At 34.8% G+C, this 25,568-nt stretch overlaps 1 protein-coding gene across 8 annotated transcripts in view; it reads right to left on the bottom strand.

Annotated features, from left to right (window-relative positions):
- UTRN (utrophin) overlaps nt 1-25,568 on the bottom strand; it is a 446,823-nt gene that overhangs the window by 42,147 nt on the left and 379,108 nt on the right. For all 8 annotated transcript variants that reach the window (XM_036222314.1, XM_036222327.1, XM_036222319.1 and 5 more), the window contains 6 exons: nt 25,023-25,084; nt 23,365-23,439; nt 15,631-15,832; nt 9,608-9,693; nt 5,399-5,556; nt 3,447-3,613 (listed from right to left, as the gene is read on the bottom strand). In XM_036222314.1, coding sequence (XP_036078207.1) covers nt 3,447-3,613; nt 5,399-5,556; nt 9,608-9,693; nt 15,631-15,832; nt 23,365-23,439; nt 25,023-25,084 — 750 coding nt within the window. The remainder of the gene's footprint in view (nt 1-3,446; nt 3,614-5,398; nt 5,557-9,607; nt 9,694-15,630; nt 15,833-23,364; nt 23,440-25,022; nt 25,085-25,568) is intronic.

The raw sequence follows: 25,568 nt of genomic DNA, 5'->3' as shown, positions 1-25,568 counted from the left end.
ATAGCCCTTTACTAATTGGACCCATTCTATCGTGGCTTTGTTTTATTATTGGAATTGTTCTTACATTGACTCCCTCTGTGCATAATCTTTGTGCAATCATTAAATTGCCATTAGTTTAAAGAAACATTCGCTCGGTCTGGTTTATTAACTCTAGGCATATATTTTCTCCATTTGAAAACTAGAAATTTTAAATGAACTATATTCTCAAAATAGAAAACTGGAAAAATATATATGCAGGCAAAAGGAACATGATATATCCCTAGTCACCTTCTCATTTTCGATATACTGACATATTTTCTTCAAGCTGTAGCCACATCGTCTAAGCAAGTTGTCTGCGCATACTAACCTCATTGTTTCTCTGAGCCTAAGACCTACCTTCCATCCTTATCAGGACATGGAGCAAAAATTTCTAAGGACTGAACTTGAAACCTATGCAATTTTACTAACTAATGTCAATCCAATATATTTAATAAAATAACAAATAAAAAAAGAATGTATCTAGAAACGTACATAATGCAACCTCAGTAGCAGAGGAATGCATCTAAAAAAAAAATAAAATGAAACATGAATAGACCAAATAAAAAATTACTAAAGACATGTGAATCAAAGGTCTGTTCTTAAATATGATCTTGGAGGGGGGAGGGAGGTAGATGGGGTAAAAAGGGTCAAATATGTGGTGACAGAAAGGAATCTAACTATGAGAGGTAAACACACAATGTAAATAAATATGCCTTACTGTTAAAATGTACAGCTGAAACTTATCAGATTTCATTAAACAATGTCACCATAAAAAATATATTAAAAAAAGAAAAAAAAAGACTCTCCCTGCTGCACTCACCAGACTCCTCTACCGTCTTTCGAGAACTCTCTTTTTTATTTCTACATTATAATTCTTTACTTCTCCTAAGAACCCTGGTCATCTTTCTTTCCCTTTTATACCCCTCTTTTCGACCTCATCTTCCATTGAGCATAATTTTTCAGGCTTTTCTGGTATTTTCACTTAATGGAACAGTTCAGCAACAGTTCAAGTTCAGTATCACTTGAGGCTGAACTACTATCCTGCTAGTGGTTGTTAGTTATTGGTAATAAAAATAAATAAAAAAAGAGCCAGCATTTATTGAATGCCTTCTCTTTCTGTGATAGGTATTGCATTAATCTTTCCATGTATTGACTGTTCCTGTAAGGAAACACTCACAGGATTTGAAATTGAAGAAACCCAAGTTCAGAAAGGCCAGGCAACTTATCCAAAGTCAAATGGTGAAACAGTAAATCCAGTATTCACACATAAGCAGCCAGACTCGTTCTCAAGGCGTCGCCTCCTAAATATCCTGCTGCACTTTGATCCCTGACCACCTGGTCGGCACCACATCTTTATATGAGAGACATCTACATATGAACTTTACAGAGATACTGGAAACTCAAACATCTAAAATTCAACACTTAACATAGTTCACCCTTTGTAACTGTTTTTTTCCTTTTGCTTACGAAATATTGCAAGTTTATTCAAAAGTAGAGAGAATGATAAACACCCACGCACCCACAGCTCAGCTCTGTTAAATCTCGATATTAGGATACAGTTGTTTCAGGTCATTTTCTAGTTAAAGGTTCAATCAAATGCTAATTTTTTGAGTCTTTTGTCTTGTCCTCACTCTCCATTGTCCATAGCCTCTGAGAAATCTGGTCCCTTAACATATATCTACATAAGACTGGTTTTATATAACCCAGTCTTCCCAAGTTAGTTAATCTGGATGTTTCCTGTGGTTTCATATTACTTTTTACATACAGTTTAATATTTTTTGTCTAATAAGCAATGTCCTAAATCAACTGTTCTGTTCAGTATCATCTAATTGCTTCTTAACATCAAATCTCTCTTCTAAAAATATAATCTGATTTTTTTAAAATACAATATTGACTAAGATCATGAACTCCAGAGTCAAAAAGATCATGTTTGAATCGCATCTTTGTCTTCACTTACTGATATCTGGCCTTGGCCAAGTAGCCTCATTCCTGAGTCTTAGTTCTTTCATGTACAAAGTAGAGATAATCCGAATAACATTACAGGGTTTTTAAAAGAATAAATGAAATGACAAACGCAATACAGCACAAGGGCTGGCGTACAGTAAGCACTTGATAAAACAGCAGGTATTATTAGCTCTGACGATTCTCTCTCTCATTTGGATTATCGCCCCACCAGTATCCCGAGTCTGTTACATTACAACTATTTTTCTTTTTGGCCATCTGTGTGCATTTAAACTGTGCCTCTTCCATCTTCCCCTCTCCGTGTTTGCCCTGTGACTCCCACTGGGGCATGCATTATCCTCGTGCTGATTCTGCTTCACACTACCTGCCTTTTCATCCTCTTAGACTCTACAGCCTCACTGGTACCCAGGCTCTCTGAACTTGTAGCAGTTTAGATTGGCTCCCCAACCTACCACAATTTTTGAAAGAAATGGAAATTCGAGTTCTATTTCTTAGCCATCCAGAGAACACAACAATACTCCTCATACAAACTATGCTGATAAACTCAGTCATATGAAAGCAATTTTGTTTAATTCAGGATACCGATATTGATACTAGATACAACAAAACCAACCTGGCGATCTTAATTGATTCTCCAACAGAGAATCACCACTTTAGCTAATTCCTCTCCAGGTATAAATGAAAGGTATATGTAAAGCCTTGAGTTCCACTGCTAAATAAGCTCATGTTTTTTCATAACAGATTTCCAAATTAACTTAGGGCTATTTTCTAGATTCTTCCCAGGAGAGAAACATGGTATATTCTAGTACATTCTTGAGATCTAATGTATACTTACTTTAAGACAAAGAAGTAAGAAGACCATGACAGCCAAGACAGTTCATCTTGGTGCAAACCACAGACCTACACGGTCCACTTTGGGACCACAAACTGATGAACCTGATACTCTGATGACATAAAAGTACTTTAGCAGTGCTCCTCGAGCAAAGGTGAATAGTAGGGTTAATCTACTTCACACCGAACGTGGCAGAAATAACACAAAGTAATTCAATTACTTCTTATTTAATATTTAAATTTTGCTCTCTGCTTACTAAGTTTGACCCTCAGGACATGACCAAATTCCATCCAGGCCACATATGTGTAATGAATCATGCATTATCATAATTCTGATATCACGATAATGTCACCATGAGTGACCATTTCTGTGACCTATGTAAGTAGAAACTGAGAAAACTCTCATTCTGGAGCAAAATAATATAAACAGCAACAGTCATAATGATGATAAATAAATTCATGTAATGGTTATAAGAATGCCATTTTTAGATAGATAGAATATGCGGAACCTCTCATTAATTTAGGAGGCGAACTCCCAAGTGGGAATAAATAAGAGAGATGATGGGCATACAATGCGACAACACAGACAGAACAGGAAACAGTCCCCTGCAGCCTCTGGTTGTAGATCGCCTTACCTGAATCCAACGATAGGACATTCTTTACAGATGTTGCATTTGGCCTGATGTTTTGCAGTCTCAGCTGCCGCCACTCGATGTAACACTGGCAGCCAAACCATGGACTGTGGCTCCAGACGCATCCAATCTATAAACTCTTTCACACTTATCTCTGGCTTGTTGTTATTCTGGTGAAGAAACAAATATATTAAAAACGAAGAAAATTTCTTCATTTAAATTGTGGCAAGTATTGTTGCTATATAATATTCTGAATATCTGTGCATAAGTAAAAGGAAAGTTATATAGTTTTTTCCAGGTCAGATAAATCACAGTATAGTTAAGGTTCTTCAAGGAAAAAAAATTCTAGAATTTAAAAAGATAAAAAGCAGAAATTGTCACCTAGGAAGAAGAAAAATATCCCAATACCTTAATTCTTACACTAAAACAAAACAAAACAAAACAATTCTAAGTACTGTTGTCACATAAACACTTTAATCCTATAAAACTCATTCATCTAAGACGGTAAAAATTTGCGAAAGTAAAAATTCACCGAAAACTTCCCAAACTTGAAGACCATTGTAAATGCTAAATAAAAACTGCTGCTTCTGTGTCCTGCTCCAGTTCTGCTATATTACCACTCTGGGGGGCTTATTACTGTAAATATCCTCTGCCAGATTTCTGAATTTGTCGAGATAAATTATATGAAACGTCTTAGTTCCTCTTCAAATCTTAAGTAATTTCCATATATGTAAAGTTAAAATTGTATGGACATCTTTCTCCTGCTTTTGTCAAGGTCATTCTATGAACCAGTGCATGGGAAAATAATATTTAGAATTTTCATTTGGTATATTTTGTGTCTCTAAAACAAGGAAAAGGGTCATTATAAAACATAATAACCCATAACATCAATTCTCCTTAAAGAGATGGTGTGAGCATTTTTTCCCCCCTCAGCAATGACAAAGCAGTGGTTATGCTCTGAGAAAATATTTATAGACTTGAACTTTATGCATATTTACAGCACCAGTAGTAACAGTTCTAAAATGCTTTCATATATAGTAAACATTAAGAAGAAACTAAAATGCCTTTCCAGTTTATCATTAATAACTTAGACCCATATAACATTTTATAATCATTCTCCTTTAGTACATATGTTTTTATTTAAAGAAAATACTGCTACTTTAATAACATCTTTAATTTATGTACTTAAGAAATCTTGCCTACAAGGAACTCAGAACATTTTTATTCATTTATTTAGGAAACATTACTAAGTAGCTATGATGTTCCAGGCACTGTACATAGGGATACAATAGTAAAAAGATAGAAACAGTCCTTGCGCATGGAACTTAGGTTTGAATAGAAGAAAAGAAACACTAAACAACCAATTATACAATTCAGTATGTAATTATAATTGTAATGAGGACCATATGAAGGCAGAGGTAGTTCAGGTGGATATAGTAAGACACATAACCTCATGTGAAGGGACGAGAGAAGGATTTTCAGAGGACGTGAGATTGAAGCAAAGATCTAAAGAATAAATAAGGAAGGATTACTGATGAGAAGGGAGCTGTAGGTGGAGGATATAGAAGAACATTCTTAACAGGGGGCATCTGTCCAAAGGTAGTAAGGTAGTAAGGAATGGAGGAACTAAAACAGTATGGCTGGAAAGCAGGGAGAAAGAGGGGACAAGTTTCAATAGATGAGGCTGTGGTGAAGTCAAGGCCAAATCAAAGCAATCTGATAACATGTGATAAAGGTTTCTAGATGTCATACACTGACAAGCAAGTAAGTCTCCTTGAGGCGGTGGCTGTTCTTCCAATCAAACACGCCTTACGAAATAAAACACAAACTTAAGGGGATGGTACCCAATGTCCTCCACCATTTGGCTCCAGCCCAAGTTCCCTGTTCCATTTCTCAGATTATTCTCAATACCCTTCTCCAACACACCTTACATACCAGTGATCTGTTGTGCTTACCTGCTGGAAGCAGCTGCGAACACTAGGTTCAATATTACTGCCTCCAAAAGCCGCTACTTCTCCCAGCTGCCGGGGGATCTGGATGGCATCATGAAGTAAGAGGCCAAGCTGCCTCTGGTCACACATTTCTGTGGGCCCCGCCACCTCCTTGAAGAGATCTATAAGGAGGAAAGGCAAGAGATTAACACCCTTGTGCCTACAGTGTTCTTTTACATAAAATATATCTTTGGTTTTGAGGATTGAATGATGTAGATTAAAAATAATCATAGGGGCATGAATCAGATTAGCTGTCTTCTGAATTATGACGACATTGATATTCGACGTTGATATTCGACGCTGATAGCAGAGTAATCAGGACCCTGTTAACCACACACTTCTTAGAACAACCCACTGTTGTATGTCAATACATATACATAGACCAATGAATACAAATTTCCTTTTCAAAAGGTACAATAAATGCATGTGGGTTCATTTAATGGTCTGAATAAGGATTTCCCTTCTTATTGAGAAAGACAGTGAGCCAAAATGAAGCCTTCTTTATGACTTTTCTAAAGAATAAATTTAAGTTAAGTAGTAAATCTTTAAATATTAACAGATTTGTTTCCCAAATTTTGTGTTCACTCTTAAATTTACTATTTTATTAAATATATATTTACTTTTTTTTAACGATTTCTATGCTTGAATCTATTTTATATAAGAAAGATTAAAATATACAAGGTCTCTTTTATTTTTAGTTTTTTTTAAAGGCCCTATCAGTCTCTTCCTTATTACCTATAAAGGTTTTAAAATTTTATTTCATATAATAAAATACATTTCTTTAAAATTTAAGAACTTATTAACAAGCTCATGCATACTTTCACATAGTTCTTAGGCTCTTCTATTCATTAAAAAAACCCACTAATGTGTTTTACAACTTCCTTGGTTCAAAAAAATTTAAACTCTTCTTTCTAGTATTGACTTCTATTCTTTGCTTGCAATATTTTGAAGATTAAAATTATTACTATATTTCTAGCAATAAAGCTAATATACTTAAATAAGTTCCTTTTGGAATAGGGAGAAGTTTCATATAAAGACAACCCACTTCATTATGGAAACCATTATTCTTTGGAAAGAAATTTCCAAGTTCTGAAAATTCAGAATCGCACAAGTTCTAAATGCTTTTCATGTGAAGGTTTCCAATAACAGAAGAAAGGAGAGTAAATATTTATTGGGTGCTATAAACTATTTCAAATTATACCTGGTAAATAAATATCAGATCAAAATCTTTTTTTTTTAAAGGGGAATAATGCTAGATCTGACTAGATCTGATACTGTCAATAGTGAATTTTCAAACTGAAACAAACAGTGCTACTGACACAGTAAATTATAATGAAATGTGACTTTAATTATATGCATGCTTATAGGGAAAGCAAATTCAATTAATATAAATTAAATTTTTATTATTATTTGTTTATTTAGATTTGGTTAGAGTTCTACCTGTTTTCATTTGTCACAAATAAGACTATCATAGCCAAAAAATATTTATCCAGGACGCTTACTATGATGCTCAATTCAAACTTTTATAAAAGTTCACATTTTGATGTTATAGTCAGAAATAAAATGGAAGGATAGAATGTGGGAATGAGTCAGAGGAAAGTTACAATCTAAAACTCAAGTTCCAATAAATTAGCACAGCAGAGATGCAAATGGCCATTCATAAGGATCTTTGTTAATGTGCTTTCGATGAGGCAAAGAAGCCGTCAGCTATAAGCAAGGTCAGGGTGTTGTTAGACCCTAATCCAGGAAGGCGCGGAGAGAGGGAGAGGTCTCACCAGAGTCATGACACTGACAGCCATTACAAAATCAATGTTCGCACAGACGCCAAATGACCCACGATGGCAACTTTGCCATTGAGTATGGAGAGCAAATCAGTTTGAAGAGTAATTCCTAACAAAGGAACTAATAATGAGGAAGTGTTCTGATATCACTGGGGAAATCAAAACTGAAATCACAGTTCCTAAGGACCTCAAAGTAAAACAGACAAAACGTCAGAACATTTCCTGAGTCTCGATACTCCCCCAAAATATTTAAAGATTTCAACCCAAGAGGTTTCTTATTTAAGTCCTAAAATGGCATACCTTCATGGATTAAACTAAGTATCAGAAATATTCATTGCACAGGCTTCTGCTTTTCCTTCATAATCTGAAAACATATCTTGAATTATACAGCATCACGTTTCCCAACATTTGTAGAAAGCGTGTCCTTTGCAGTATGAGTGTCTGAGCACATGTATGCTGAAATATGCTCATTTGAAAGATTATACATTTCAGAAATATGTTTGAAGGTATGTGTACAAAGACAGCTTTTATGTATGTATATATGTAGATATAAAATTTTGTGTAGAATTTGTTTATGTTCTATAGCTATAGCCACCTTGTTGTATTGAAACTCTTTTGGTCTCAGGTTACTCCCTGATAACTGGCTTGGAATAAAAAAGAAGAGGGAACCAGTAATGTAGGGAAATAAATCATGCTTACGTATTTATGATTCATGATAAACTTTGAGGTTGAATTTGCATTCGTTTCAGAGTAACCTGAGCACTCTGACACAATTGTTACATTCAAGGAACCCTATATTTTTTCAGGAGAACCCCATGAAAACCCCAAATCACATATGATAAAAAAGCTCCCTTCTAATTTTAGTACATTGATGTTTTCATTCACATTTTCCTTTCCCACTCATTAAAGAAATAACATTTTTAGCTTTAAAGATGGTATCTTTTGACAATTATGATGCTGACGATGATTTAAATTCTAGATAAATAAAAGTGCCACCAAACGAAAGCCTTGTGCAAAGCATTTTTCTGCACTGTTTACCAGGTTATGAGTCCATCATGGCACCTCATTCTCCTGGTCCTACAATCAGCTTTTCCTTTCATACATATCTACATCTCTTTTCACTGATATTCTTGTCAAACTGTGTAAGAAAAACAAGTTTTCACGATCTAGATCTGAAATCGAAAATCGAATCACCTCACAGCCATCCCAGAAAATAAGCGTTTATTTTTATTTTTTTAAGGTATATATGTTCACATAAGATGCAATACTTGACTAAGTTTACAGGATCCGTAATCAAATATCCTCTTGTTTTGAAGTATCCCTATCCCTCTCCTGCAAATGTATGGATATATCTGTAAAGAATCATCTGGGAATCTGTATGGCAGGACTAAGTAACACATTTTATGGACAAAATTCAACCAAAAGATATTTTACAGCAGTTAAGAGTTTGGAGACATGGCAGCAATTGCTACTGTTTATTCAACAACTGCTATTTCTAGGTACTTTTCACACATTATCTGTAATTGCTTTCAAAGCAAGAATGATTAGTTTCATTCTTTAGTTGAAGAAAATTCACTAAATTTCAGCTTCCTGAAGCATGAAATGGAAGTAATATTACCTCTCAGCTGTAGTGTTCAGTGGGATCTCGTAACCTGTCCAAAGTCAGTCAGCCACTAAGTGGTAGAGCTGAGGTTTGAAGGCTTAAGATGCTTTTTTGTTAATTAACAGATAAAGGAACACCACTTATTTGGTGAATGAAAACAAACCTAACAAAATAAAATAGGCTTTTACCATTTTTTAATTTTTTTACACTATATATTTGTCTATGTCTACAGAAGTTCTAGTCCATCTTAATTTTTTTTTACGTATTGGAAAGTACACAGGTTCTAGTATAAAGTATAATATAAAGGTTCTAAATCCACCTTAATTTTATTTTATTTTTTAATGGATTAGAAGTACACAAAAATAGAAAAAGCTCAGGCATTAGAGTCAGAAAAATCTATTACCTAATTCTAGCCCCATGCCTTATTGTCACTGAAGCCTTCAATTAAATTTTTAACGTATCTCAGCATCAATTTTTTTTAGCTAGAAAATGGAAATCACAATGCCTACTCATCATGGGGTGATCATTCCAAGAATTAAATAAAATATAATTTGTGGTTGATTATCACTCTATCAAGGCAGCTTACCATCTTGACCCTATAATCAGTTTTTTATTTCACATAAATTCGCATCTCTTTGTACTGACATCCTTTGTCTAGCCTGGACATGTATAGTAAGGGTTAAAAAATGGGAACTATTATTACTAGCAAATCATATACAGTAAGTCTCCAATGAATGTTATCATTATCATTACTAAAAACACTATTGGTATAGGAAAGGTCTTACATACATCTGTATTTTTCTTCTAAGAGACCTTTAGAGAGAGACATCAATCCAATCTTCAGACTTTGCACTCTGATTTTTCCAGTCCGACCCCTGAAATTATAAGAATCTCAATGTGTTACATGAATTTAAAACTGTATACATTATGTTAATTATTTCTGAATATTTTCTTGAGAGTAGACATTAAAAAATAATTGCATCTTAAAGATATAACTTTTCTACTCATGTTTAATAATTAATGCTAAACCCATATTGTAATTTTATGACTTATTTTAATAGTATGCTTGACCCAGTCTGGAAGAATATACAGACTCAAGTCACTTTCCATACAACATATGAACTAGAAATAATAAACTAACAAAATAAAAACTTTAATTATAATGTCGAAAAGATTTTATCTCTAAATACTATGAATCAAAATCTATTTGTTAATAATTATAAATGCAAAATTCAAAATAGATGGCTAAAGCTGATATAATAAGCAGTTAATACAGCAAGAGTTAATGTGAGTTAATACACCAAGAAAGAACTAGTGATATATCTAAAAACAAATGTAAGAAAATTGACTGAAAAAATTAACTATATATTATAAAAGTTTACTATATAAAAATTAACTTGCTGAAAACTTTAAAATGTATTGTCTTTATTGATTTGGTCTCTGTCAATGCAGTTTTAATGGTATTATTGCAACTTTAATAGTCAATGATCTTACCCAACATGTGAAATCACTATTGGGGAAGTATCAAACTATAATTCAATACAAAATTAATCAACCTTAGGAAATAGCTTCATATTATGCCAATGAGAGACCATTTCAATTTCATTTATAAGTTGATTAGAAGGCAAATTTTATTTTATCTTTAAAATCAGAAAGTTGTCTTCACTTCATCATTTATCAAAAAATTATGGAACTGTCTATCAAGTGTGAATCACTATAATAGATTCTGGGGATGGGGAAAGGTAAATGCAGGAACTAGAAAAATTAACAACATTATGATCCTTACTATGGAATAACGCACAGTCAAGAAACAAGTCTTCATTGCTATCTCTTTTATTTCAGATTCAGCATCAGCTTTCAGTTTAGGTTTTTATTGTCAATTTTCTTTTCACTTTATAAATACAGTATGCTTAAAACCTATAAATGTTTACATAATTATATAAATGCATAAAATTGAGTAATTCATGCTATTTAAAAGAAGGTAAATATCTGTTATCATGTAACTTGAATTTTAGGTAGTCTTATAGTCAAACTGTATTTAAATCTTTACCTTATTGATATTTTTACTATTAATCTTAATTGATACCTTCCATTCTCAAATCAAAATTCTCACATAAGTTTAGGTATACATATCATGGCATATAAAGTATAAAATAAATTTTAAAAAAACATGCTTAGGTATTGTAAAATGTGTTTTCAAAACAGTCCCTCAATAGCCTCAATAGCTTAGTCTACATTTATAGTAAATCATATCCAACAAATTTCTTGAACTCTTACTACTATGTATGTGTACAACATTCAGAATTGACCTATGAAATAAGTAATACTTAAATTTAAAAATAAATATAGCCATTACAGGCAGAATTTCTAAGTTAATATACTTATTCCAGTTTCTCATAATTAATTATAAAAATATTAGTTTCAAAATAACTTTAGACTAAGCCATGCTAGAAATCATGTTTCTACTTCATATTTTCCTAATTATTATAGGAAAATAGACCATGTCTGTTTTCTTCCCTCCGAAAATCAGGAAACTGTATTCTTTAGACAAAATCAGACAGTGGACTTGCAGAAGACAACAAAAGGCTGTGTGAATGCACTTTTACATGAATATGGCTAAGGACAAAGCAATCCCTTAAGGAAAAAAAAAAAAAAGATCAAAATGATATCTGTTAGAGGATGAGCTCTAGTTTGTGGTGTCAACACAAGGAAGGAACATCATCAGGAAAACTACTGAAAATGTCAATCATCTATTCATCAAACCATCAACAGAAGGGTTACTGTGATCCTAGTATAGTTCTACATAGCATACGAACCAATAGAAAAGTACAACATGGCAATCCTACTCATGATAAGCTCACACACTAGCTGAAAAAGGAAGACAAGAAAATAACTAGAGCATCATAAGAAAATATGAGACCCATCTTTATGTATGAAAATAATCAAGTACAAGATAAGTGTGGCTGATTAATGATGCGTAATCAGTCTGAGTAGCCATTAGTCTGGCAACATTTGATAAAGAAAAGCTGGACATCGAAGGCATAAAATAGTTAGCCTTTTCCAAAGAGGAGAAAGTAGAGTATCGCAGGGACAGCTTAGGTAAGAAAATAGAGGGAAGGTTATGACAAGGCTCCTTCAGGTGTAGCAAGGACTTGCATCAGGGCTAAATGGTTAATAAAGTTATCCAGGTTACATGAGGACAGATGATGTAGGGCTTTGATGTTAAATAAGGTTATCTGAATTTGAGAGCCAACAGGGAGCTAATGAAATTCATTAGTAATGACTTAACCCAATATTCAAGTACCTGGTTCCCTGATAGTTTTCATAATTAACTCTTGAAATTAGTTTAAAAAGATAGGCACCTTATAAAATAATACCCACCTTGGAAAAGAGGAAAAAATTGACAACACTGCAGCAAGTGAGATTAATATTTTCGGTAGGGACAAGAGTATTTAAACCAAGCACTCTAGACTACTGCGTTAAATAATATTGATTTCCAATAATTCTAGAAGGAAGATTGTGAAATTAAGACTTCTTAACTTGGGTAGATAAAGACCTAAGTGAGGTTGTAAACTCATATATGGAATCAATATTCTTTTTATAGTTTATAAAAGACCTTTCTACATATTAATTCATTTGTCCTTCACAATCATCTATGTGTAATAAACCAGATATTTTATCTCAATTTTTCAGATGAGAAATTGAGATGTCAAAAGTTAAGTGGCTACCAAATCACACAGCAACCAGAACCAATACATGGATTCTTATCATCACAACAAAAGAAAATAGATTTTTTTTAAAATAAAAAAACCCAAATTTAGAATATGAGAAGTGGGGTACATGTGAAAACTTGCAAGAAATAGTAAACTTAAAATAATTTATGAAGTACTCTTTTTCTTAGATATGGCAATATGGTAAGAGTAATAAAGCATTATCAAAAAAATTGAATATTAGTACCATATCTATCAATAATATGCAATAGGTGGCCACGGATAAATTGTCTTGTCTCATTGGGTCAGTTTCTAAAACAGTAAAACGAAGAGGGCAAAATGGAAGCTCTCAAAGTCATACTTCTAGAATTCTATGATATGCTGTGTGTGCATCACTCAGTCAAGAGCTGGTTGAATGGACTGCAAGAGCTGAAAATGCCAGTTATGACTACATTGTACTACACAAAGTAAAACAGTCAAAAATATATGGTTAATGAATGAATGTCAGCTGAATGAATGGAAGGGCCAGATCCTGGTACCACATCCAAGGTTCAGAGACTTCTTAGGGGTCCATTATTTTCTGGTGCATTGGAAGGAGTAGATCATAGTTTCCAGAAGATTCTCAAAGGGAACTAATGGCTTGAAAAGAGTTAACGACGTTGTTTAGATAAACGATTAAGACATTAGAGGAATGTGACCAATCAACTCTCTGGCCGTCTGACACTACTGTCATATGACTGTGTTTTAACAAATGGTTAATTCATGATATTCCTCTCTAAGTTAGAAAACCACATGGAATAGACATCATTCTGACCCGGCATGGTCTTTGCTACATTTCTTTAGCATGGAAAGGAGATACATCCGGAAAGCTTTTTTCCCTTTAAAATGGAAAACTGCAAGGTATTGCTTTTCTAGATAACAGTGCCTTAGGGAATAATTTCCCATGTGCTCACATTCGATGGTGGAAGAGAGAACTATACTAACATTTAACTCCCTAGAATATGAATCACATTTCACATATTGCTTCCTTCCCAACTAAGTGGCACTATTGCCTTTGGGCTGTCTGGGGACAACAGCATATGTACGTGTCATAGGCTGAATTCTACCTCTCTAAAGTTCATATGCTGAAGTCCTAATTCCCAGCAGAATGCAAGTGTACCTGCAGAAAGAATCTTTAAAGAGGTAATTAAGTTAAAACGAGGTCATTAAGGTAGACCCTAATCCAATTTGACTGGTGGTCATAAAAGAACAGGAGATCAGGACACAGGACACATACAGAAGACACAGGGAGAAGACAGCCACCTATAGGACAAGGAAAGGGGCCTCAGAAGAAACCACTCTGCTGACATCTTGATCTTGGAGTTCTAGTCTCCAAAACTGCAAGAAAATAAATTTGCTGTCTAGGCCATTCAGTCTGTGGTACTTTGTTACAGCAGCTGGAGCAAACAAATTTAGCCAAAGACAGCGTTGAGGGGGTGATCTGACGTCTTCTCCAGTTCTTTCTTTAAACACAGCTCATGATGCACACCTCTACCGTACTCCTAGGGCTTCATGAAGTTCCTAAGTATTCTATGAATTTAGCATTCTTCCTGGGGTATAAAATTAAGTGTAAGACACTTAATTGAGCAGTTATTTTGGTGAATTTACTATAGATAAATAGTAAATTCTCTTTCTATAAACCTCTCAGAGAATTAAAAAACTGAAAATCAACTTAACAGTGCATAATTGCTAACAGTAATATTTTATAGTATGGCAAATTTACATTAAAATAAAATATATTAAAAGATGTCAGATAGGGATACAGTAAATCCCACCTACATTATGGTAATTGAGATTCATATTATCTGTTCTTCAGTGAATTTCTTAAGAACCAAAAGTGGGGAAGAGAGGAGGCAGATAAGGGTAAAGGGCGTCCAGTACATGGTGGTGGAGGGAGAGTTGACTTTGAGCAACAAGCACAATGCAATGTGCAGATGATGTATTACCGAATTGTACACTTGAAACCTACATAGTTTTATTAACCAATGTCACCCCAATGAATTTAATAATAAAAAAAGAACACTCAAGTACACAAAAGCTATTATTTGGTTATGAAAAAAATTGATATTTGTGAGCGCTGAAAAAGAAAAAAAGTTAATTAAATCATCTCTAAAGCCACTGTCGTCATCGTTTACTTTATACAGAATCAGCTGTTAAATATGTGCACTTATGAACTATCATCTATCTTTTTCTCTAAATCAAATACAAGGCTGATAAACACAAATTTTCAACAGCTAATTAATGGAAACTGAGGGTCTGAGAGACAAAACAGTTCTAATTTTCTTATTCCATCTTCGCATATTTAACCTCCTACCAGAAGAATGAATAATTCCTAATGTTTCAGAAATGTCAGCCCCCAGCAGGTCTTTCTAGAATTATTTCACAAAGGCACTGTCACATTTAAAAAAAGCCAAGTTAATGGCAAATGAGTTATGCTGAAAGTTGAGTGCTCTTTATGTAACAGTGAGTACCTAATTAAATTATGGGTATCAGTGCCCTATAGCATAAATTATTTAAAACACCACATACATACATAACCACCATCGCGATAAATAAAGCTAACAACAAAAGTCCCATTTAATGCCTTCAATTGCCACTCAAATTGCTTTTAAGTTGTCACACAAAAATCGCAGTCGATTATTATGAGCCAATAAATTATTTTAATTTATAATAATAAATACAAAATAATCTCTTTTCAAAAAAGAAATACTATAAGAAATTCTGAAAGGAGAAGAAAACTGAACTTATTTATATTAAGTTTCCCCTAGCATGGTGACATAAAAAGAAAAAAAAAAATAAAAGAAAAACCCTACGAATTTGCCAGTTATTATAATTGAAGCAAAATCTTAAAATAATATATGGGCATTCTTTTTTGTTCCATTATTGGTTAATTTTTCAATTTTTTGGAAAGTCATCCATTTTTGACAATTGATATAAATATTTCCACTGGGAAAAGTACTTTGAAATTACTTTTTAAAACTTCACTTAAAATTTACATATTTTATAATACTAACATATTTTGTTCAATGATTATATTTAATACAAAAAAAAATTAAAACTTACGTGTCATATACATTGAGCAACCAATTGAGACACATGTCCACACAGAGCGGGACGTTGACCAGATCCTTATGCATTTGTTCGAGGCCATCGTAGGTTGTTGTCAGACAGTTGATGACATCTGGAACACTGAGCAGTTGATCATTTTGGTTCAGCTTATGTTGTTTGAAAACTTCATTTGTAGTATTCAACTCTAAGAGATCCACTAATCGGGTGAGAAAAAGGAATATGCATACTCATTACATTATATAACGACATTGAAACAAAAACATTTCTACTCTTAAATATTTGGCTTATACTTCAATAAAAGTATCTGTCCATTTTAGCTAATTTCAGTTTTTAAAGTAATGAATAGCATTTCCATTCCTACATTTCTAACCACTTCTTTTATCCAAATTTCCATGCTTTTGAATCTGAGCTCTGTTAGTTTTCAAACTGATCTCATTTTACATTCTTTGGAATATCAATTTCTCCCACTTTCCTTTTTTCTCTAAGCTCTTTCTATGTTTAAATATAGGCAGGCATAAATTTTAAATCTACTCCAAATAGTAGAAAGTCTCAAATATTACCTTGCTTACTTTTCTTAATTCCTGAGACCAGCCTGCTCACCAGCCTCCCAATTCTTCCTTTATATCATTGCCAACCTAATCATTCTTAAACAATTTCCCAACATGTACATCATGAGGTACAAAGTTCACGGAAGATGTTCAGTTTAAATAAAATGAGCTTTGCATTATGCAAAAAAATATGAAGAGTCCTCAAAATATTCTATTCCTTAAGAACAGAACAACCATAAGTTCCTCCTCTAGGAACTTATCCCCAAAATATAAAAACACCACCAATCAAAAAGATATATGCAGCCCTGTGTTCATTATAACATTATTCACAATAACCAAGAAATGGAAACAACCTATGTGACAATTGACAGATGAGTGAATAAAAGAGAGCTGGTACACACACAAAAAAATGTGATACTACTCAGCCACACAAAAGATGAAATATTGCCATTTGTGGCATGGATGCATCTTGAGATTTTATGCTAAGTGAAATAAGTCGGAAGGAAAGGGATAAAAACTGTTTGATTTCACTCACATGTGGAATTTAAAATAAAAAAGAAACAAACGAACAAACAAAACCAAACAAAAACAAAGTCAGAGATAAAGACAACAGGTCGGTGGTTACCTGAGGGAAGTGGGGTGGAGGTAGGGCACAATGGGTAAAGGGGTTCAAATACCTGGTGACGGATGGAAGACAGGCTTTGGTGGTAAGCACGCTATAGTGTATACAGTATCAAATGATAATGTTGTATGCCTGAAACTTATATAATATTATGTTACCTTGATAAAAAATTAAATAAACAAACGGGCTCTGTAAAAAAAAAATAATAGTTCCCCTCTGCCTACTGAAGCAAGCCTATATACAGGGCCCTAACTTGGTTTGCCTCCCATGATGCTTTGGCATTCAGGTTACTTGCAGCTAGGACTAGTGGCGGTTCACAGTAAAGGACCCTTGTGCATGGGTCTTCAGGTATTTGCCCCCATCCTTATTCTTCTTGCGTAGAATGCCCATAGTGGGCATGGCTGGTGCTAGAGCATAGCAGGTGAGCAAAGAATGATAAGGCTCTCAAAGATGGCCAGTCTGAGAAGGAAGATAAGCATACTGATAACTTTACTAAAATGAAGGAGTGAAAGTGTCCCAAAGAAGAATATATCCATTTCTACAAGAGCTATTACTACTAGGGGAGTCGAAGGACAACAGGAAAAGACTCCCTGGGAAGGTGGGTTTGAAATGGGCCTTAAAAAACAGAGAGGGCACAACGGATCCATGTAAAACAAGGCAAGGACTCCAGAAGGGTAGAACTGCTTGAGAAATGACAAGAATTCCAAGAGGTCCAGGAAGCTCAAAGGAATGATGGACGGCAGTGTGGTTGGCAGGTGCCTAAGGTAAATACAGGTGGCTTGTGGTTACCCTGAGGCAGCCACGCAGAGCTCATGGGGACAGGCACACATTGCCCCAGGGATGGCCCTCAAAGGCCAGAAATACAATTTTAGACAAAAAAGAAAAAGATCTTATATATTCTTTCTTTTTAATCAATGTTGAGCCGTTCGTTAGCTAACTGAAAACAGGAAAACAGAGGCGACCAAACTACCTTATAGCTATACATTTACTAAGTGTGAAGATGACGCTTCTAATGATAAATAGATGGATTTAGAAAATTATAGAATTTAAGGTCCACTCATGAAAATTACTGCTTTATAAAATTCTTCCCCTATCGCCATATTTAACTTATAACATTTAAATAATAAGCTCTGGGGAACTATTTTTTAAAAAATATAACTAATATAATTCCTCTTTGTCAGATGCAGAACTATTCCCTCAAAATATATAGTGACATTTTTGACAGTTAAGTAAAATTAACAAATAGCTTCCTTTGTATTTACCTGTTATTAGCTATTGAATAACCAATAATTTTTCATTTTAAAAGATATTTGTAAAATGTATTTACTCTAGCTGTTTAAAGACCATAGAATAATTTATTTCTTCAAGTTATCTACAAAGGAAAAGAACTACTTTAAAATTATACAGATTAAAATTATTCCTAAAACAACTCACTTTTTTAAAAAAGATAAATATAAAAATACAAGTATGGATAAGTCCATCCATATCACTGGTAAAATTTCAGCTTATTTATAAAATAATTATGTAATGTCACATGAGTTGGAGATGGTATCAGAAAAAAACCGAGAATGAACTGAAATTTTTATTGTCACTTTTTCTTGGCATTATATATTGTTTTCAATGATAAACTTCCAGAGATCAGAAACAAAATTCAAATTCACTCTTTGTAGTGCCTGATAAAGGGAAGGGCTTACTAAATGACAGTAGTTACAGAACTATAATTCCACACAGATACAAAGAAACATATCCAAATACTGCCAAAATGCTCTGCGTTTCTGAATCCCAGCACTAATTACGCCAGCAACACGGCACTGCTATTTTATCCCCCGACATGGCTTAAAGTGACAATAGACCACATGCCAAAAAGATTGTTTCCCGGATGAGGCTGTCCTTGCATTTCTTCCAGAAAAGTCTCCTTTGTAACACACGTTGTCGCTATGACAGTAATTTGCCACATCCCACAGACTATCACGTCTTCAATTTTTAGTGATTTACTCTGACACTTAGTGCCTAAGCAAGGCATACATCTTCCTGAAGTGTGTCACATTTAGGTACCTTTAAAGAAGTGACTGCATTTAAATCACAGAACATTATGATCAGCTCTTTTCAGAGGAAGACAAATGACAGCTCAGTCATGTGGCAAATTAAACAAACAGCAGAATCATTTTCTAACCAACTTTTACTTTAATCCCACAAGTAAGGCACAGGGGATCAAACGGAAACAGATCCTCATTCTCCTGCTCTGCAAAAACACACACGGCCCAGCACCCGACTTTGGGCTTCTGCGACTCTTCTGTCCTCCAGCTGTTTGACCATTCCTGCTTAGCGCCTTGTCCATCTCCTCTTTCCCAGACATCACAGAAACAGAGGTGGAACTCCAGATCCTGTATCTGGCCTTTCACTCTATAAGCCTGATGCCCTCACTCACTTTCATTACTTCAATGATTACTTCTCTCTGGATGACTCCAGACTCTATTTTCTCAACCTGATCTCCTGGCCTGAAGACCTGAACTACATTCCCATTGCTCTGTTCCCAACTAGAGCTATAGTGTTCTCTTTTTGGAACCTTCACCTTAACTTGTTCCAGATAAAAGGTCTTGTCTTCTTGTTATACTGAGATCCAGTAATGGGGCTCCTAAGTTCCACAGGCCATCAGTCTGCATTTCCTAAGATATTCTAATACTCTTCCTCTTTCACTCTTTGCTATTTTATCAACTACCAAATTCTTGCAATCATCAGTTCTTACTCTTCCTTACAAACCCATACCCTCAGCTCCTCTCCTACAACCACCAGCCAGCTCAGCCATCATCGTCCTTTGCCTTAACTATTTCCCTGTCCTCTGTTCCCTCAGTCCTTTGATCTGTCCTAGGTATCATCTCAAGCATATATCCAGGACTGGCTCTATCTTCTAAATTCCACAAAACAGAAAATGATTCTATAGTTCTTCAATCTATGAAAAAAAAATTCAAAAATTAAATATGACATTAGGAGAGCCTGAAGAACAAACAGCTAAAGGAATCATAAGAGGTTTCAGAAAAAGTGGCCTTCGAATTAGACCTAAATGGATTTTAAAGACATTTTCTGAATAGCAGACAGATAGCTCATAAGTGACTCCATTTAGATTTCATTATTACCTGAACTCCACCCAGGCCTGTGAGTCTCATGCACATAACAGTGTTCCCTCTTATCCTTGATTACAGCCATGTGCCCAAATCCTGTGTGGCTTCTGAGACCTGGCTAACATGCTTCCTCTCAAGAAAGCTTGCTCTGTTCTCCACGATGAAGGGAATCACTCCTTCCTCTGATAGCACATCTCTTTGGCTTCTCTGTTACTGCCTATCACATAAAGTTTTTAAATGGAAATACAGAAGAATCTGTATAATTCATATGTGTAGTCTCAAGAAATGTAACAGAACAAACACCCATTAATCAATCCATCACACGGCTAAAGAAACAGACTGTTAAGTGATATCTCGGAAGCCCCCTGCGAAAACCTTAATCACATCCCCTCATAATCACAGAACTACTAACCTCTGTATTTCACTTTCTGTTACTGAACATATACATGTGTCCCTAAATAATATAGCATTTAGTTCGTTATGATTTTGAACCACATATAAATGGAATGGAACTGTATGAATTTCTTTGGCTTCTTGATTTTTTTCATTCACCTTTATAGTTTAAGATTCAACCATGTTAGTGTTGATTACTAGTTAATTTATGTTGTATCATACCATATTTATGAATATATCAAAATTAAACGAATTTCACTATTAAAAAGCACAACTATAAGTCTTCTTATACATATCTTCAAGTGTAATCCTATAACTTGAAAACTTAAATCATTCATTCAATATGGGCTGGAAGAATGTTCTTTGCCAGAAATTGTAAGGGGCCTGAAGTGGAGAAGAAAATAGACTCATCCCTCACACAAAGCTTAATTCATTTGGAGAGACAAACAAGTAAGTAAATAAATAGAATATACATTATGACAGGTGCCACATAAGAACTGAATCTATGAGATGGACTATCAGGAGTGACCTACTTTAAAGTAGCCAAGAAAGCCTCATTAGAGACAGGGAACAGTCAACCTGGGACCTAAAGGAAGAGCATGGACCAGCCAGGGGAAGAGGGTAAGCACAAAGAGCTAAGTCAAGAGCTATACAGGCCGGAGGAACAGAATACAGAGCCTGTCATTCAGCTGCCCACTAGAACTGATGAGAACCAAGTGTAAAGCACAGAGAATGAGGTGGATGGAAATGGTGAGATGGGCCAAACCAGAGGCCACCCATTCTGAGGGCGACAAGGGTCTGTCATAAGCAGGGGAGTTGCGCCCATGTGTAATGTGTTCTCTCCAAATTTAAGTTCTTTTGAGTGTGGGAACTGACTCTTTTTATATGGCTTTATCTCCTGTACAATCTCAGAGCCCAATAAATGAATGAGCAATAAATGACGGATCAACAACAATGCCCTCTGTATTAAGACATTACGCTGGGTGGAGATTTACACAAAATGAGAGACAACCCTTGACCTAAAGCAGTTCTCAAAGGAGCCAGGGCAATCGTCCTAACATTATCACACAAAGGCATGCATATGCTGCTTATGTGAGCAACAGTTGTTTGAGGCGATCATAAAGTTCTGGAAAAGTTGCCTGGCAGATGGGATTAGCTTGTCAATGTTTCCAAAAGGGTAAATTTTTAACAGTATTTGGCAGGAATAAAGAGTTACAGACCACTGCAGAGTAAGGGTCAGGGAATTTCAAGTAAACAGAAAGGATGAGAGAAGAAGGAGCAGATTAATCATAAACAGGAGAGCTTGACAAGCGGCACAAAAGTCTCAGGCTACAAAGCGGTGGGAACTGTGGAGGCCAGACGGCTCTAAAATCATCACCTCAAATATTTACAATCCCACACAAACCAGCACTTTGCTAAGTCTGCATTTCTAAATGTCATTGAGTTCATAAGGTGCGGCTCTTCTGCTCCTCTCAGATTTGAAGAAATGAGTTGAAGGAGGAAGTTTTTTCTTTAGGACTCAAAAGAACCAATAGAAGAAAACACCAAATGCGTTAATATGTTTACCCACCCAGAAGTATTAATGAAAACCTGGACCATGTTCATAATGACACAAAGCAGCGTTCTGTCGATGGGAGACTTTGCTGCTGAGTCCTTTGTCCTCATTTTATAGCTCATAAGGCATGAGAAGACCTTCCAGATCTGTCAGCTGGATACTGGACATGCATCTGAGCCTCTGTCAAAACTGCCGTTACCATGGACTCACTGAAGTCACTGGACATCTCTTCTGTGTGTTCCAAATTGACTTCCTATGTCCTTCTGGTTCAACATACAGATCACTAGCCAGAGTGTGCTGGCTTTATATTTTCTATACTGGTAATTTTGTAACACTTGCTGTAATCACTACAACATGCCAATTATTTGGGACTCCACATATTATGTGCATTAACGTCATCTCATCTTTTCTTCTGCCACCTAGTCTGGAGGTGTTTTTCAGTCCTTTATATACTTTTCTTCCGCATACGACATACATAAGTTTTTCTTATTTTAAAGCTTTGCATTGCTGTCTTTGAATGATTCTATACTCTCCTTCCTCAACTCTTGTCAAGTAACCAGCTTAAAATGTATTTCTAATTTCTACTAACTTTTAAGGAGATTCTTAACCTTAACATATCCTTTTTCTAAGGGTAATTTTCAAAGCTTCACTGAACTGCCCAGGCATATAACAACTGTTAACAAAAGGCAGAAAATGAGAATACTTGGAATTATTCAAATTACTCTGCCTTAAAAGTATAGACAAATGATAACTTCCATATTAACTATTGGATAAGAACTAAATGTTCTTTGAACAGACTTAATCATTAATACTACAACAACAAACTGAATCCGGAGAGCTTAAATCTATACTCTATTAAAAGTATTCACATTTCTACTTAAATTTTGGTTATTTGGTGGGGGGATAACCCTTCAGCGAAATGTCTATCACAGGACATCACTCTGGATACACATTCTGCAGGAAAAGTTTATGCTAATAATACCCAATGCTTCAAGACATATTTAAATGAGAAGAGCCTTTCATCTAATTTTCTAAGGTGTCAGTCCAAATGTGGATCAGAAATGTACTTTTTTTTTCATGTTTCTTTATTATATAATTGTATTGAATGAAACTGTTTCGAACCATATACTTCCAAAGAGTTAACAAAATACTATCGAGGCAATGATCCACTACATACTGTGATTCCCTGCTTTAATCCTTTTAAATTGGGTGGCAGTATAATTTTGGAAAAGATTTTAATGTTACTGCTGTATTTTGGTTAATTTTGTTCTCCAGCTGAGAGTGGCATATGTTCATTTGTTTTACTACTCCATGCATGCTGATGGGGCAAATAATACAGCATTTATAGAAACACAGCCAGCTCCTTAAGTGAGGTAAGTTAAAAGTCAGAGTAACTCTATAAACACATCGCCCTCTTCATTTATCTTTGTCTTAAAAAACAAAAAAGGCAATCCAAAGAACTGAGTGATTAACTTTGGTGGAATAACTCACAACACAGTGCTTTCTGCAGTCTTCGGATTTTGATGGCTGTACGGTAGGCAGAGAAACGGACGTTATTCAGGTCGGCTGAAATGGAAAAGAGAATACATTCAAAAGTATGCTTATTATTTAACCTATACCGAATGGCAAGAATGTATTTGTTTACTTCCGATGATGGAAAAGTATTACATCTGTTCACATTAAAAGGTCTTCTAAAACCCAAGCTTTTATTTAAGAAAATAATTAAATGTTCCTTAGCACCATGGTACGATACATTCCTAAGCAGTGTTATGTAGAAAAATTCTGAGAAAGGAAAAGGGGGAAAATGAAGAAAGAGCCACACCCAACCTGTTAACTTCCAATGGCTTAATACACACATCTCACTTACAGTCAATACTCAAATCTTTGGAAACAACAGATATTGCAATTTCTTTCTCTGTCTCCTAAAGATAGTATCAGTATTAGAGATTAGTAGAGCTGAAATGTTGTAGAAATGTTGCAAAAATCAGACCAATTAGAAACCAAGCAGCACTCAGAGAGCTGGAGAACTCAGGTTTATTATATAGGTGGTGGTTCCAGGGGAGCTAGCACTCTGAAGATCTGGGCTTTGAGCTCAGGTGAAACTTCACTTTTATAGAGCTTAGTTGGCATGGGCCGATTGGTTAATTTATCCTCATATGGTTAACAAAGCGCGGGAGTTGCTATGGGTTACAGGTAGGTACATTTGTTGTTTAGACAGAACAAGCAAAACGGAGGATGAGTCTTCAGTTAATTTCGAGGTCACTCCGCACCAAGACCCATGCGGCAAGCCTATCTACAGAAGCAGAACAAAGAGCTGATTATAAGGTTAGCCTTTTGAGTGAAAATTCTCCTTCAAGAAGAAAACGTAGAAATCATCAAAATTTGCCCTCTTCTTTTGCAAATCAACGAGTCAATGGCTTTTCTCTCTCTTCAGTCTCTGAAGCTGTCCTCACCCACCAAATGAAAGCTCACACAGAAGCCTGATATTAAAGAGATAAGAAGGGGTGCTCCCCACTTGTTATTTAGGGTGCCGCTCTCCCTCTGCAGCAGCACCTTTGCTACCCAAAGAGAAAATTCTTTCAAAATGACTCTTTTAAAATTACCTGTTCAAAGTCATATTTTACTAGAAATCTTAAGATTGCAATTCTCACCTCTGAGATGAGAATGTTTTCTTGCATTTTAATATTAAAATGAATTTAGTTGTTCATCACTACTTAGACAAAATGAAATTAAGCTGGCTAATTAAATAAGATTTACTAAATAAAAGTGAGCTAAAGTGAGCTAAAAGCAAATTTAAAGCAATGGATTAGAGGTTGCTGTGTTGTAATTGTTTATGTTTTTGTTTTCACAAAAAGCTGAAGTTTAAGATGACTCAATGATGGAGGTAAAACCTTCAATTACATTCCTCCTTTTAAAATCATGCTGTTTTGGCTCATGCTGTTTCAAACCTTACATTCTTTTAAGAAAGAAGGTAGAACCTATTTTTACTTCATTGCCCTTAGAAATTCAACTACTTTTATATGTCACTGAGATGATCCTTTAAACATAATATGCCATGTATGAAAAGCTGATGGTTAGGTTTCATTTAAGAATATACAACTTTAAGTTGTTTATGTTAATTCATCACTACTAAATAAAATAACACTCACCAAGGGATTGAAAGAGTTCGGTCATTTTAGGATGATCCCAACAGGTTGTCTGTGTTTGATGACTGAAAAAAAAAAATACTAAATTTAAGTAAAAGAACATATAAAATAATGTCACACAGAAAATATGCAAATAGAATTTGTATTCAAATTTCAAAACATACATGCAAAATTATCCCATGATAGATCACTCAGAAACCTGGTGCCCAATTATTACTTAATCTTTGAAACAATGATAACAAATTTTTATTTGAGCAATTATATTATGAAAATGTAGATTAAAAAAAATTTTAAAGAATCACAACTAAAAACTAAAACCATGAGATAAAGTGGACTGTCTGCCATTGACTCTGAATCCTCGGCTTGATGAAGGCAGATAAAATGCAGCCTCCAGAATAATTCTACTTATGTCAGGCAGATGTAGATTCTCATTCAGTATATATCCTCTGAGGCAGAAGCACTGTGAAAAGTCACTAAACTTTAGAAGTCCTAATCAAGTTTCCAAAAAAATAGAGAAACAAACAGCGTAATTCTGAATAACATCTCCAC

The sequence above is a fragment of the Rousettus aegyptiacus genome, unplaced genomic scaffold (assembly GCF_014176215.1).
Source record: "Rousettus aegyptiacus isolate mRouAeg1 unplaced genomic scaffold, mRouAeg1.p scaffold_m13_p_1, whole genome shotgun sequence".
Lineage (NCBI taxonomy): Eukaryota > Metazoa > Chordata > Mammalia > Chiroptera > Pteropodidae > Rousettus > Rousettus aegyptiacus.
The sequence above is the reverse complement of the archived record's forward strand: the minus strand, read 5'-3'. Positions and strand labels throughout refer to the sequence as shown.